The 13,165-nt window shown below is 50.0% G+C and overlaps 1 protein-coding gene across 3 annotated transcripts in view; it reads right to left on the minus strand.

The window, feature by feature from the left end:
* Positions 1–12,233, minus strand: part of cadm2a (cell adhesion molecule 2a) — a 181,852-nt gene extending 169,619 nt beyond the window's left edge. Inside the window, exon 1 of one of the 3 annotated variants that reach the window (XM_076031602.1) lies at positions 11,740–12,233. In XM_076031602.1, the coding sequence (XP_075887717.1) occupies positions 11,740–11,800 (61 nt within the window). In that variant the 5' untranslated portion in view covers positions 11,801–12,233. The remainder of the gene's footprint in view (positions 1–11,739) is intronic. The other 2 variants (XM_076031600.1, XM_076031601.1) reach the window with 2 other exon arrangements.
* Between the last annotated feature and the right edge of the window lie 932 nt (positions 12,234–13,165).

The raw sequence follows: 13,165 nt of genomic DNA on the forward strand, positions 1-13,165 counted from the left end.
AATCTCGTGCATCACTGCTGTTCATTTTTTTCTTTTTCCTCATGTTTTGTTTTCAGATTATTGGTCTTTGATTTCCCTGCAGTCCAAAATGTCTGCGCTTGCATAGTAAAACAGATGCAATAAAGGCCTTTCTTCTGTATCCATCCCGTTAGACCGCAACTCATTTATCACACACATGCATGCCCACACACACGCACAATCCGGCACCGTCTCATCTCATCAGCGCGGCTTCACCAGAGCATTGGCTCAGCGGAGGCCACTCCCACCTCGCCAGTCCAGACCACTGGGAAAAACAAACAGGCATCACGTTGCTGTCAACTCCTGGCTCTCTACATCTCTCTGTGTCTCAGCAGAGCAACAGGTAGCCGCTGTATATAACGAGGAGTGCCGAGGCTGTGGGGAATTGCACACAAAACACGGTTTTACAGTGGGTTTCTTTTCTCCCTCCCCCTGCCACGGAGAGATTGATGGCAGAAACAAAATGTGAACAGCGTGCACAACAAGCCCTCACCGTCTCACTCACTCCGCCTCTCGCGCCGTGTCAGCCGTAAATATCTGCTGTGTGTTTCTGAGAGACTGCATCACCCCCCTCCCCCAACAACCCCCCTCCCCCAACAACCCCCCCGATCACAATATCTCGGCTACAACTGAAAGATATTTACAACGTGAATCATTTCAACAACCTTACAGATTTGTTTCTATGGCTAACATTCTGTTACCCTGTTAATAGATTTCGCACCACGTTGCCGCATTACTAATTTATTTGCCGTGCACAAGAATTTCGACGTGGCTACACTGTTTGTGCTGAAATGGCGAATAAAAAAAGATCTTCAATCTTGAATAATTTATCGTAGACATGCAGAAATGTGCGAGAAAAAAGCGTCTCAGCCGCAGGTTGCCTTGTTCTTCGCCGTTTTCAGGACTGTTCAGATGTTTGTTCTTGGGCCGGGCTCTGGCTAAGCAGCCTCTCACAACGGTCTCAAAACTGGAGGCGTCTCCAAAAAACAGCAGATTTAGCCCTCTGTTTACAGCATCCAGCAAAAATGTTTGGTGCTAGCCTCATGTTGTTTTTTTTATTTTTTATTGTTTTTTTTGTTGTGGTCTCACAGGGAGGAACAAACATGTTGCTGGAGGTGTCTTCAGTAATCGTAGTGCCCGTTGTGACATCACAGAGGGAAGACTTTCAGAACTGTATGTCTGAGGAAACATTTTCTGAAAAAAAGTGAAGGATGTATTTCTCTCATGCCTCGGGGGTTTTACTGGCAGGTGGAGACACTTTGGTATTGCAGTAATTACTCATCGTCTTAATCGTCTCTTATTCATTTCATAATTATTAAGCTTATTGCTCCGAGCAGGGCCACAGAAAAGGACACTGGCCTCAGTCTGTGGATAATATATTTTTCAACATTCACTAGATTCAGATAAACGTATGTGAATGTTATGCATAAAGGTGATATTAATTAAACATCCTTTCAATACCCATGTGTCATTATTTTTTCTTTCTCCTTTCATCAAATCAGATGAATGAAATTTCCCCCCCTCCCCTCCCCGCCCCTCAGTGAGAGAAGCCCAGTGATCATAATGCCAAACGAGGTGAAAGGTGACTGGGGATTATGTCATATGAGGGTCGTCCGCTTCTGCACAGGCTGGACCGGTGCTATAGGTGCAGCAGGACCCTTCTTTTTTTTTTTGGTTAAAGGCGCACTTTTAATAAGGTCACGGCTCGGGGTGAGCTGTGCATTAGGGAGAGGCCCGAGGATCAACGCTCAGCCCGGGAGAGTAGGCCACACTACTTAGCAGCTCAGCGTAACTGTGTCATTGTTACAGCCGGGCCGGAGAGATTTGGGGCCGATCTCTTCAGTAATAGCTTGCGTCTAAAACCTCTGTGTGTGTGTGTGTGTGTGTGTGTGTGTGTGTGTGTGTGTGTGTGTGGTGGAAAGTGACCTGTGGTGTGAGGATTTGCATGTGTCAGCAGTTATGATTGAATATTTGCCGCGGCCCTATCTCCTTCCGCCCTTTTCTGCTGCACCGCGATCCATCTCAACGGCCCGAGTGGCATGATAATGTTGTTGCGAGGGTGCTTCCCAGAGGATTAGCGCAGATTAGCATTAGCTGGCGCATTTGAACTCGATGCACATACAGCATGTCAGCAAACTAGTCTGGGATCGTAGCCATAGTGCGGATCCACAAAGGGAGAAAATGCTAAATAAAAGCTTTTACGTGCATGCGGGCTGTTGAGTCACAACTAAGGCAGCAAAATTCTGGGAATCATCAAAGTTGGAAACTGTCTTTGGGAATTAATGGAAATAAACCAAAAATTAACTAAATCTAAGACTGGTCCCTCGACAGAGAACCTAACTATAGTTGGGGAAAATATACTGTAGCCTGCATCTTGGCTGAAACAACCACATTCAATCAAAGTACACTTGATATCGCTGTTTTGTGTACTGCTACTGAGCTACTGAGGCTACACATTTGCAACCAATGGCACAGGACAAGCCATACATTCACAATTGTACCTAATGCCCAGTCAATTCCCACAAATTCCTCATAATTTGCAAAGAGTTCCATTTTCAAGCTTGGCTCAACACAATCTGGAATTTCACTGGCAATGTAGTGTCTTCCCCTTTAAAACCAAACTCACCACTTTCCAAGTATTTACCATTCAATTTACTTGACTTTTCACCTGTTAAACCACAGGGGATCAAAAGGGGGGGGGGGAAACAAATAAATAAAAGTTGGGATTTATTGGCCAATTCCCTGGCCAGAAAAAGTTGTTAATATTGAAATTGGGTTGCAGCCTAAAAACAAATGACTGCTGCCAAATGGTAGAACATGAAGCCATTTAATCTGAATCCAATCCCTCAAAATGAAACTGACTGCGGTTAAGTTCACTCCTTGATGTACTGTGAGGCGTATAATAGAGCTCTGCTGGCCTCCACTCCTGCTTCTCCTCAGACAAAAGCAACCAAAAAAATGATGGGTTTAAATGTTTATGATCACAACATGATTGCATTGCTTGCAACTGAGTTTGCCTGGATACTAAACCACCCGAATCCTTTTGGTCAAAGGAGATTGATGGACTGAGTAATTGAGTGCACTGCAAAACATCCACTAATGAGGGAGATAAAGAAGGAATTGAATTAACTGTTTCCCCCCATTCTCTCGTGATAAAAGATGAAGAGGAACAGAGCGACCGGCAGTGGGGTGGTGAAGAAAGACAGACCGGTGAATCGTCCGCTCCAGAAGAAAAGAATGCATCTGCTCTTTGTCGGCCGTACAGTTTGAATCAGTTCAGTTTGAGTCAGAACAGCAAACAGCTTCAAGATAGACAGTGAAATTAGCCGTAATTGGAGACCATTTAAAAACATAATAACTTCCTTGTTTCCCCAGCAGGAGGTTCGGGGCTGGGGAAGCTTTTTGATTAGAACTGGAGATGAGTTCGCAATAAAACCACTGAACCGAGTCGCGCCTGTATTCGTGCAGTACGTGTGTGTGTGTGTGTGTGTGTTAAGCTATACAGTGAAGTGTGCCTGCCAAAACTGCAAGCATTAATAAATCTGAGGGCAGTTTTCTTTGTATGGCAGCCCCAGTTGACATCTTCTCACTTGCAGCACTATGTAAAGACCATTGACTGACTTTATGGCCATTGTGTGTTTGTTTGCTAAGCGAATGTTCAGCACCCCTCAACTGGAGGACGTGCAGGGAGCCGTTTTCATTGTTTGTTTGTTTGTTTGTTTTTTGCGTGTGGACGAATACTGCAAAAATCTAACCTCCCTGTTTCCTGAGCAGGATGTTGTGGGGCCACGGGGAAGCTTTGTGATTGGAACTGGAGGAGTTGGCGTGACAAACATTCAAGAGTGAATCATTCCGGGGGCGGATTTATTAGTCGGCTGTCAGACGATACGGCGGCACCAATTGACAACTTCTTTCTACATGAAGAACAAGCGAGTGTCGACGCTAAACACCAAGTTATGGAATTAACACCACCCCACCCAAAAAAAAAGATGGTGCAAACCAAGCATGACGACGAGAATTAAAAATCCAGCTGGAAACAGGCGCCGGCGTCTCCAACAAAGATGTGTACGCGGTGGCAAATTGTCATCGTTCCACTGGGTGGGATAGTGAGCTGAGGGGCGTGTGCCACTTAGGGTGTGTGTGCGTGTGTGCGTTTGTTTGTGGTGGTGGGTGGGGGGGGGGGTAATGTTGTGGAGCATATAATGGATTTGCAATGTGGCAAACAGAGACAGATGGCGAAGGGGGCTGTGTGTTCCGATGCGTTGTGTGTGTGTTTGTGAGCTTGGCGACACACACACACACACACACACACACACACACACACACACACACACACAAACACAAACACACACACACGCACGCATGCACACATCGAAACACACACACACGCCCGCATGCACGCAGAGCACAATGAGTGCGGAGAGAGAAAAAAATCCCCAAGGCGCATTATGTATGCTCCCGTCTGCTCACCCCAGCCAAGGGTCTCACTTCATTTGGCTTTTAACTGTTATAAATTGTCTCACTTGACTCCATCTTCCCTCCCGTTTACAACGGGCCCGCAGCGACGCACACGGGAGGCCGACTCCTTCCCAGGACGGCACCAAAACAAAAACAAAAAAAAGAAGAAAAAAAAAGGGGGTTGGACGCAGACTCTACGGCGGCCAAAATGATACAACTAGCCAAATATGTAGATGAGTGAGTGGCTTTGGTGTTGTTGCTGTTCGAGGCTGCCGCTGACGACTGCTCTGATCAAGCCACTCGTTCGTACAGTTAATGGATGTGATCGGATTGTGAACGGTCCGACAGCTTTGAGGCAGAAGCTAGTTTAACTCTGTGCGTGGACGCTAAAGTGCGAGGCGTCCCGGTGAGAAACTGTCACTTAGATGAAATTTCACACTCTGCTCCAGGATTGTAAATAGTTAATTACAGCCTTTATGCATAAGAACATATCTGGTTTCACACAGAAACCAGCGTCCAGCCAGAGCCTCTTGTTCTGCGGCGGGAACTGTTTTGATGTGTGCTTCACACCGTATAATGTGTATCACACAGAGGGGTGGTGGTGGTGGTGGTGGTGCTGCTGGTGGTGGTGGTGGTGGTGGTGGTGGGGGGGGAGGGGGAGGGGTTCGTGTCCCAGCAACATCGGCGGTTTCTAACTGTGGCAGTCTAATGGGCTTAAAGAGTTCCGAGACGTACTGTCGAGCGTCTCATGGCTTCAGAACACCGACTAAAAACGTGGAAGGAACCTCATTACTAGACAAGGGACCGCAAAGTGACTTCTGGCCGTGTTATAAATATAGAATGAAGAAAAAAAATTATAATAAAACCGCTAACGAACGCTCCCAAAGCCGTGCACAAACACACAAATAAGAGCAGCGCAGAAAGTCAATTAACACAAAGACGCGTCTTTGGGGAATTATATTTCAATTAGCTGTAGCTACTTCTGAGCTTCCTTTGAGACCCTGATGCTAAAACAGGCGCAAAGACGTGCATTTGTGGCTGCAGTAAATCCTCCTTTTTCAATTAGGATCAGGACACAACTCCATATTGAAACTGCTGCAGCACATGTACAGCAATTAGGGACTAAATAAATGCTACTGTACGGGTGATGTTGCACATATCAAAGCAAACCTGTGTTCTTTAACAAAACAAAATCATAGAAATTAGACTTCTGGAAAGACGGAACAACACCAAGCTGCCAGGCCGATTGATTGGCCAAACACATCAAGGTTGTTGCGACATGGAAACGTGATGTCTGCACCTGCAGCATCACGGTTGACTGCGATGGAAGAGCTGGAGGATTTCGCTTATCAAAAAGGGTGTGACTTTCCGCTCGGTTGAACCTTGGAAATTTCTGTGGTTACCGGTTGATTTTCTCTTCATAGACTGTCCTTTTTTTTCAAATGAGGCATTTTCAATGTGTGTGAAGAGCTGCTGCCATAACTAACAATACTTCCTGTCATGTCTCGCTTTAAAAAAAAAAAAAAAAAAAGTCCTCACTGGTTGTCTGGGTGATATCATTTGAAAACCTGCAAACAAAGAAACCTCCGCATTTGAAACCATGAAAATTAAAGGCGGCAAAGACGGCAGTTTTTTATTAATTTTTTTTAATGTTTGACCCAGTTGGTGAATAAAGACATCAAACCTTCCTCGGCAAACGCAACGTAGCCCGGCACCAACCACAATACAGGCCGATTCTTTTTCTTTTTTTTGGCCTCTGTGGAGAACAGACACAAGGTCGAGGTGGGCAGGGGAGCATGGAGAATTAAGGCAGAGCCGCGACAGTCCATGTCTTTATCTCCACTAAGGAAAATGATTACTGTAACATGTCCCAGCCGGCCTCCAGACTCCGGCAACCTCGGGGGAATGATATGAAAAGGACTGTCAGATGAAAGGGCACATAACATAAAAAGAACATTATCTCGGCTAAGAGTTGTGAGGAGGGGAGGGCGAAGGAGGGGGGTGAAACGGGAACGTGCGGACGACCGACCCGGCGCACGAGCACCTCCAAGAGAGGCCCGCGTTTTGTTTGCTTATTTGGGGATGACTCCTCGGTTTTGACCCGAGTTTACCTCCGCAGAGTTTAGAGCCAAAGATTACAAGGCCCTCGGCGCAGAGAGTTTTTAAATCCTGAGAAAGGTGATTGTGAGTGTGTGTGAGTGCGTGTGTGTATGCGTCCGCTCTTTATGCTGTGGCGTTCAAGATTAGTAACACATGGCTCGTCAAAGACTGGGGCCTCAGATTAGCCACTCGCTAATCCTTTCGGAATTCAATGCTAATACAGACATCACGTACGCGTGCGCTCGCACACACGGTGGCGCCGCCGAGGCCTCTGTTTGCATGTGTCTGTGTGTGTGTGTGTGTGCCCCCATTTCCCTCCTCAAAGCCCCCCCAATCCCGGCAGCGTGTTCCCTGCGTTTAATTTGTAAACGGGTAGATTATATCAGAGCGCTTCACGTCTGAAAGGAAGCGGGAGTTCGCCTGTCAGTCAAAGCGGAGCGCTAATCCCGTTTTTTTTTGTTGTTGTTTTTTTTTTCTTTTTGTTGACTTTTTAAAAAAAATTTCGACCGCGTGACGGCGATGCATCCAACGAGAGACCGACGCTCGCGTTTAGTTTATATTCTGGCTAGCGCGCGTAAATAGCTGCACGCTCGCTTTGAAGAAAGCTGCCCCAAACCTCCCTAGCACCCCCCCCGCCCAACCCCGTCAGCTGATGCGTTCGCTGAGCTTGCACCATCGCCGCCCCTACCGGGAGGTCTATTTAAGGTGCGAGCGCGCTGTCTGCTGCCGGAGCCACCGATGGGCCGTAGCTGCTCGCCACGGGAGGCCGCATTTCATCTCGTCCTCCTTCTTCGCTTTGCTAATGCGATGCGCAGCGCTGGCGCGAAATACTAATGAAAAACGTGCGGTTTCATTTTATCGCCCGAAAAAAAAATGTAAAAATGGGGGATTAGCAACGTAAATGCGCAGCAGCAGTAGTCGGGAGCACGTACGCGGCCAAGCGTCACGCAACAGACAGGCTGTCGTGCTCTTCGGCGATGCATTCTTTGGCCTGACAGCGCAATTACTGTGTGGAGTGGCCGCATTAATGAAACCAAGCAGGGGAGAAAACAGGCGCGGCAATCTGCAGTTTCGCTCACATTCCACGTCCGCATGCAGGTGGGAGCTTTGAGAGGACAGTAGGTCGCTTCACACATGAATGATGTGAACCATCGGAACCAAACGTAAAATAAACACGCAAGGTAGCCAGAAGGGAAGTGGATCTGGTGGAGCTATACCAGTATCCACCACCAGGAGGGGCTTGGAATGTTCCGGCAAAGCAAATTTTGCAGCAGAATGTGGGACCTTCAAGTCGTCCTGCTCCACATTCCCTGGCGAAACATGTCCCGCTAGTTCAGTGAAGCAAGGCCGGAATTGGAAATAGGTGTCAGCGGCTTCACTTGCAAGCCTTTCTGGAGCAGCAGGGTTTTTTTTTATCTTTGTTGTTGTTGTTGTTGTTGTTGTTGTGCTGTGCCATGAACAGTGTGTAATGCAGCATGCTCCTCCTCCCCCATCTCTTCCTCCACCCCCACCTCCTTCCCCACCTCCTCCTCCTGCTCCTCCTCCTCCTCCTCCTCCTCCTCCTCCTCCTCTGCGTCCTCGCTGTTTTAACATTTTTAGCACCTGGACTAACAAAAAGATTGGCTTTGATCACAAGAAATCCCTTGGCAGAGCAGCATTGAATCCACAGCGAGGGCACCACACGTGTGTGTCTGCGTGTGTGTGTGTGTGTGTGTGTGTGTGTCTGTGTCTGTCTGTGTGTGTGTGTGTGTGTGTGTGTGTGTGTGTGTATCTGTGCGATGCACATTGCATCTCTGCTGCTCTAGCAAGAATTCCAGCCACATGGCCGGGGTTGAAGGTACACCAGCACATTGCCTGTTCGCCTTGTTGCAGCGTGGCCGCAAAAATTAACACGCTTGTGAAACACACATGCACACACACACACACGCACGCACGCATGCACACAGATGCATGTAGCAGAGAGACACTGTGCAAGCGAGCAAGAAAGAGAGAACATCTTGTTTCTCCCGTGTAATCAGCGGCTCTGCAAACAGACCCACACACACGCGCACACACACACACACACACACACACACACACAAGGGCGCTTGTTATCAGAAGCTTTCCCACGCTGCTGTGCTACAAAGCTCCACACCAGGATGGGAGGATGAGGCGAGGGAGGAGTGGACGGAAGCGCAGGGGGACGGAGGGTCAGCCTCCGGCAGCTCAGCCTCGCTGCAGGGATAAACACGTGCCCACAGCGGGGGGGTGTGTTTGGTGCCGGCCGGATCAGAGCCGGGCACAGGCGGAGCAGCGGGTCGGGCCGGGGCTGAGCGGCGGAGAAACAGGCGGACGAACGGAGCGGCTGCACTGCTCTCACTCTCCTCCCACATCGCATTCACTCGCTATCATCCCCTCGCTGCTCTCTCACTGCAACCCCCCCCCCCTCGCCTGCATCTGCGCTTTAGGGGGTGGGGGGGTGGCTCTTACGTAAGAGACCTTCCCCATTTGCATAACAGCCTCCCCTCCCCTCCCCCACGCCAGCGTCTCCAGCACAAGACGCCAACAAACAATGATGTTGAACAACAACCTCCGTCACCACGGCCCAGCGTTGGAGCTGGTGAGGGGGTCGGGGGGGCTTTCGGGGCGTGCCGGGACGCCTTGGCGCAGCTGCACGGGCGGGCCGACGCAGCTGCCACTTACAGCAAACGGCTGGGGCTGGATAGACTCCCGTGCAGGAGGAGGCCGAGCCGCCCGCTGAGAGGAACCTATACAGTAATAGTGCCGGCGCCCAGAGATGGCTGTTGAAATAAAGCACCCCCGGATGATCCTCTTCAGCCACAGGAAGCCAGGAGGCGGGGGAGGGGGAGGGGGGGAGGGGGGGAGGGGGGGAGCTGTCAAGATGCACCAGATAGCCCAAGACGGTCCATTACGCACCAATTCATTAAGGCAAGAATGGCCTTAATTGCGTGCGGTTATGAAGGGAAGAGGGGCCCCTGCGTGCACGCACTTCAAAGAGCCGACAACAGGCGGCACCAGGGGGAATCCACAGCGCAAATGGTCTCTCTTTTGGGGGGGGGGTTCTCAGTCACTGGGGTTGAGGCTTTCACGTCAGTGAGCGTGCTTTTTCAGAAGATTAAACATTTGAGGGGCGAAATCGATGGGGGAGTTAGGGGGTTGTGTTCCAGCAGAGACAGAGGCGGGGGGAGAGGGTGGGGGGGTGGGGGGGGCACTCCGGGTGTCTTCAGGTCATGTGCTGCTTTTGCTTCGCGCGACGCACCGCTGGGATTCGCCTGCGCAACTTCATTTTTTGCAACGTTCATTACGAGCCTGAGGAGACAGTGAGGTTTGTTCTCCCCTTTAATGGAGCAGCAGCATCCAGCCAGGGACCAGGTCCACACCAGGTCCTCACCAGGTCCACACCAGGTCCCCCACCGCCCTCGGTCGGGGGCAACAGCGCCACCACTGTTTGCTGCGGTGACACTGGCCTGAGTGACTCAGCACCAATAGAAACATCCCTGAAGTCGCACCAATGTGGTGTTTGTTCTCAAAACAGTGAGCAGAAAAAATAAGACAGAATTCCAACTTGAGTCATAAATAAATCATTCTTCCGATCCTAATATAGCCCCGGAAGCCACTTCCTCTCAGCTCGGCGCAGACCCCAGGCCAACGTCATTCACTCTGCAGGACAAGGAATTCTATTTAAAAATCAAGAGGCAGCAAAGGGTTGTGGATTTTTTCTTTTTTTTTTTTTTTTTTGAAGCAATTCGTGAGTCAAGCAGAAGGCCCGTTTTGTTCCCATCTGCAATTTTATCATGACAAATTACTAATCCATGTTCATTCAACAGGCGAGCCGCTAAGCGTTCTGATTGGACGAGAGATATATTACACCAGCAGGAGTAGCAGCAGTGTCAATCACTCAGGCCAAACCCGATGCAGCGAGTCGACGGTGTGGGAGCGCTAGAGGCGGGTGGCGGTGGAACACGCCCACGTGCAGCCACCCCGACCTTGACCTTGACCTCCAGCGTCACCTCAATGGTGACGTTGCTGGCGTGCTTCCTCTGCCACCTTTAAAACAAGCACAGCCTCCCGTTGCGTTGTTGTTGTTGTGAATGTGACAAACGGCACGTGGACTGGAACAACATTCACACCAAACTGAAAGAGATCAGCTGTCACCATTTCCCGATGGTCGGACGTCTCACAGTCTGCCGCTGGCTGCAGGACTGACCTCCCTCCGCAGAAACAACGTCAAATAAACTTCTTCTTTTTCTCTTTAAACGACCCTGCGAGCGCTCAGGTGCCCGTCAAACCTGTTCCTGCAACTTCACCCGACTTCTCATTTGTCTTTTTCTATTTGCTGTAGCTTTTCTTGAAACCTCACGCACGCACGAACACATGCACGCACACATCCATGCAAGCACAAGCCAGCTGCGCTGGCCGTGCTCACCGCACCTGCACCTGCGCACGACCAACAGGGAGCCACGTCCTGACAGGAGAAGACTGAATGTCCGGCAGTAGAAACGAGAGAGAGAGATGCCGCGCACGCACGCGCACGCACAAACATAGAAAAAAAAGGGGGTGGGGTGGGGGGGTGGGGGGTGCTGTGTCTGTGTGAGTCATCAACACCAAGCGTACCCGCGTACTCTGCCACTTTCTGCTGAGGTGTGCCTCCCCCCTCTCCGCGCGGGCGCGTCTTCTTCTCATTTTTAATATTTGTTGTCTACCGCCATTCACGCGCAGCTCGTGAACACCGACGGGAGAGAGGACGCGCACTGGAGGCGAGTGGAGGGGGGGCAGGGGGTACTGTTGAGGTCATGCCCGGAGAAAACAATGATGAAAATGTGACCCCTCCCCCTTCATTTGCATATGTTAACCCGAGAACCCCCCCCCAACCTCACACACACACCCCCAAACAACCAACCACAACACGTGCTGGTTCGGTCCATCCTTTCTTTAGTTCGACATCCACGCTCGTGGGATGCAACGCATGTCGCGCGATTACGCGCGGACAAGTGCACGCCAAAATGAGAGGAGAAATCCCGGGAGGAGGGAGGGGGGCGCGCCTCATCCCGCCGGGACCCGCGTGGTCACCGCGCGCCCCTGCCACTTTTTGACACTGCCCCCGAGACGCGCGCGCGCACACACCGCAAATGGAACGCACTCGCTCACGCACGCGACACTCACCTTTGAAAAGGGTCCCGTAGATAGTGTAGAGGGTGAAAATGACGCGCGTGTTGAGATGCATCCTGTCTTCCTCCGGTCTCGCGCTCCTCGCTCGCTCTCGTGCCTTCCGTGCGTGAACTTGTCCCTCCTGCACCTCGAACTGCAACCGGACGGCCTGGATTCAAACAGTTGATTTGTTTTTCTCTTCTTTTTTTTTTTTTTTTTTTTTTTCAAAAAAATAAAGAAAAGAAAAATCTGCTATCCGCGTGAAGCTGCGCCTCTTCCGCTGAGATGAGCGCGTGCTGTTTGGAAAACAAATCTCCTCGGTGCGCAAACAGTCTCGATATGTGCACGCTGTTCGGGGATGCGGGTCCGGTTCGGGTTGAGTCTGCGGGACTCGGCACCGCCAGTCAGTGAGTCAGTGAGTCAGTGAGCGATCTGCTCTCTCTGCTGCACCGGAGTGTCTGGCTCGGCTCGCTCTCTTCGTCGCTGCCGCGGCGCAACAATCCACACAGTGCCGCGCGCAGCGAGCACGAGTGGATTGTTTGAGTCCCGCCCACACGGCCTTGACGGGCGCGAGGGGGGAACCAATCAGGGGCAAGGGGACGCAACGAGGGGCGGGGGGGGGCTGACCGCGTGAGGCACGCTGTAAGAAATGTCAGTATGGCAGAGAAAGGCTCGTAAATACGTTTAGAAATATGTTTACACATCAGGGATGCAACAATATTCGGTAATTTGCCAAACTGATCGGTAAAATACCAAATATTGTTGCATCCCTACTACAAACACTTCTCATTTAATTTGAACAAACTGTGTCTGAGACATGAAAGGGAGAATACAACAGCAACTGGTGCAACAAGAACACCATTCAGATTCAACATGTTCCGAAATGTAAAGGTCACAAGTGAGGAGAAGACCATGGTCAAAGTCAGCCACACTCAGTATTTTATTTTTAACATCCTCTCTCTACTGTCCTACTAAGTCCTGCCGTCCTATGACCCTTTTCGCAAGTTTTCATACAAGCTTGTTTTAAATTTGCTTGGCACTTTATGGAAATACATAACTTGTCTGGGAAAAATAGTTTCAAAACTATCAAAATAGTTTTGTGGTTCTTCTCCTCAGCATTCTTTATTATTTTAATTATGGATCGCTCCACTTTATAGAGAGTGTGAAAAAAATACAGTTCTGAAACTCAGCCTACTGTGACATCACAGAGTAGAGGGTGTAGGTACCTTGTCACCTTGTTTTTTCCCCCCTTTTAGCTATGACTGAATAGCTAACTGACTAACTTTTGCAGGAGGCTGTGAACAAAGGGCTAATCATGCTGTTTTTTTGAAGATCTGTACAGCTGCTGAGTGAACAGTGAAGAGCGGCTTGAGACGTGAAACAGTGGGAGGATACGCGGCCTTGACACTAGGAGGGAGGCGTGAGGCTGACGGCGATGCAT

This window comes from Nelusetta ayraudi, unplaced genomic scaffold, assembly GCF_046127955.1.
Source record: "Nelusetta ayraudi isolate G7.1 ecotype Tasmania unplaced genomic scaffold, CSIRO-AGI_Nayr_v1 ptg000033l, whole genome shotgun sequence".
NCBI lineage: Eukaryota > Metazoa > Chordata > Actinopteri > Tetraodontiformes > Monacanthidae > Nelusetta > Nelusetta ayraudi.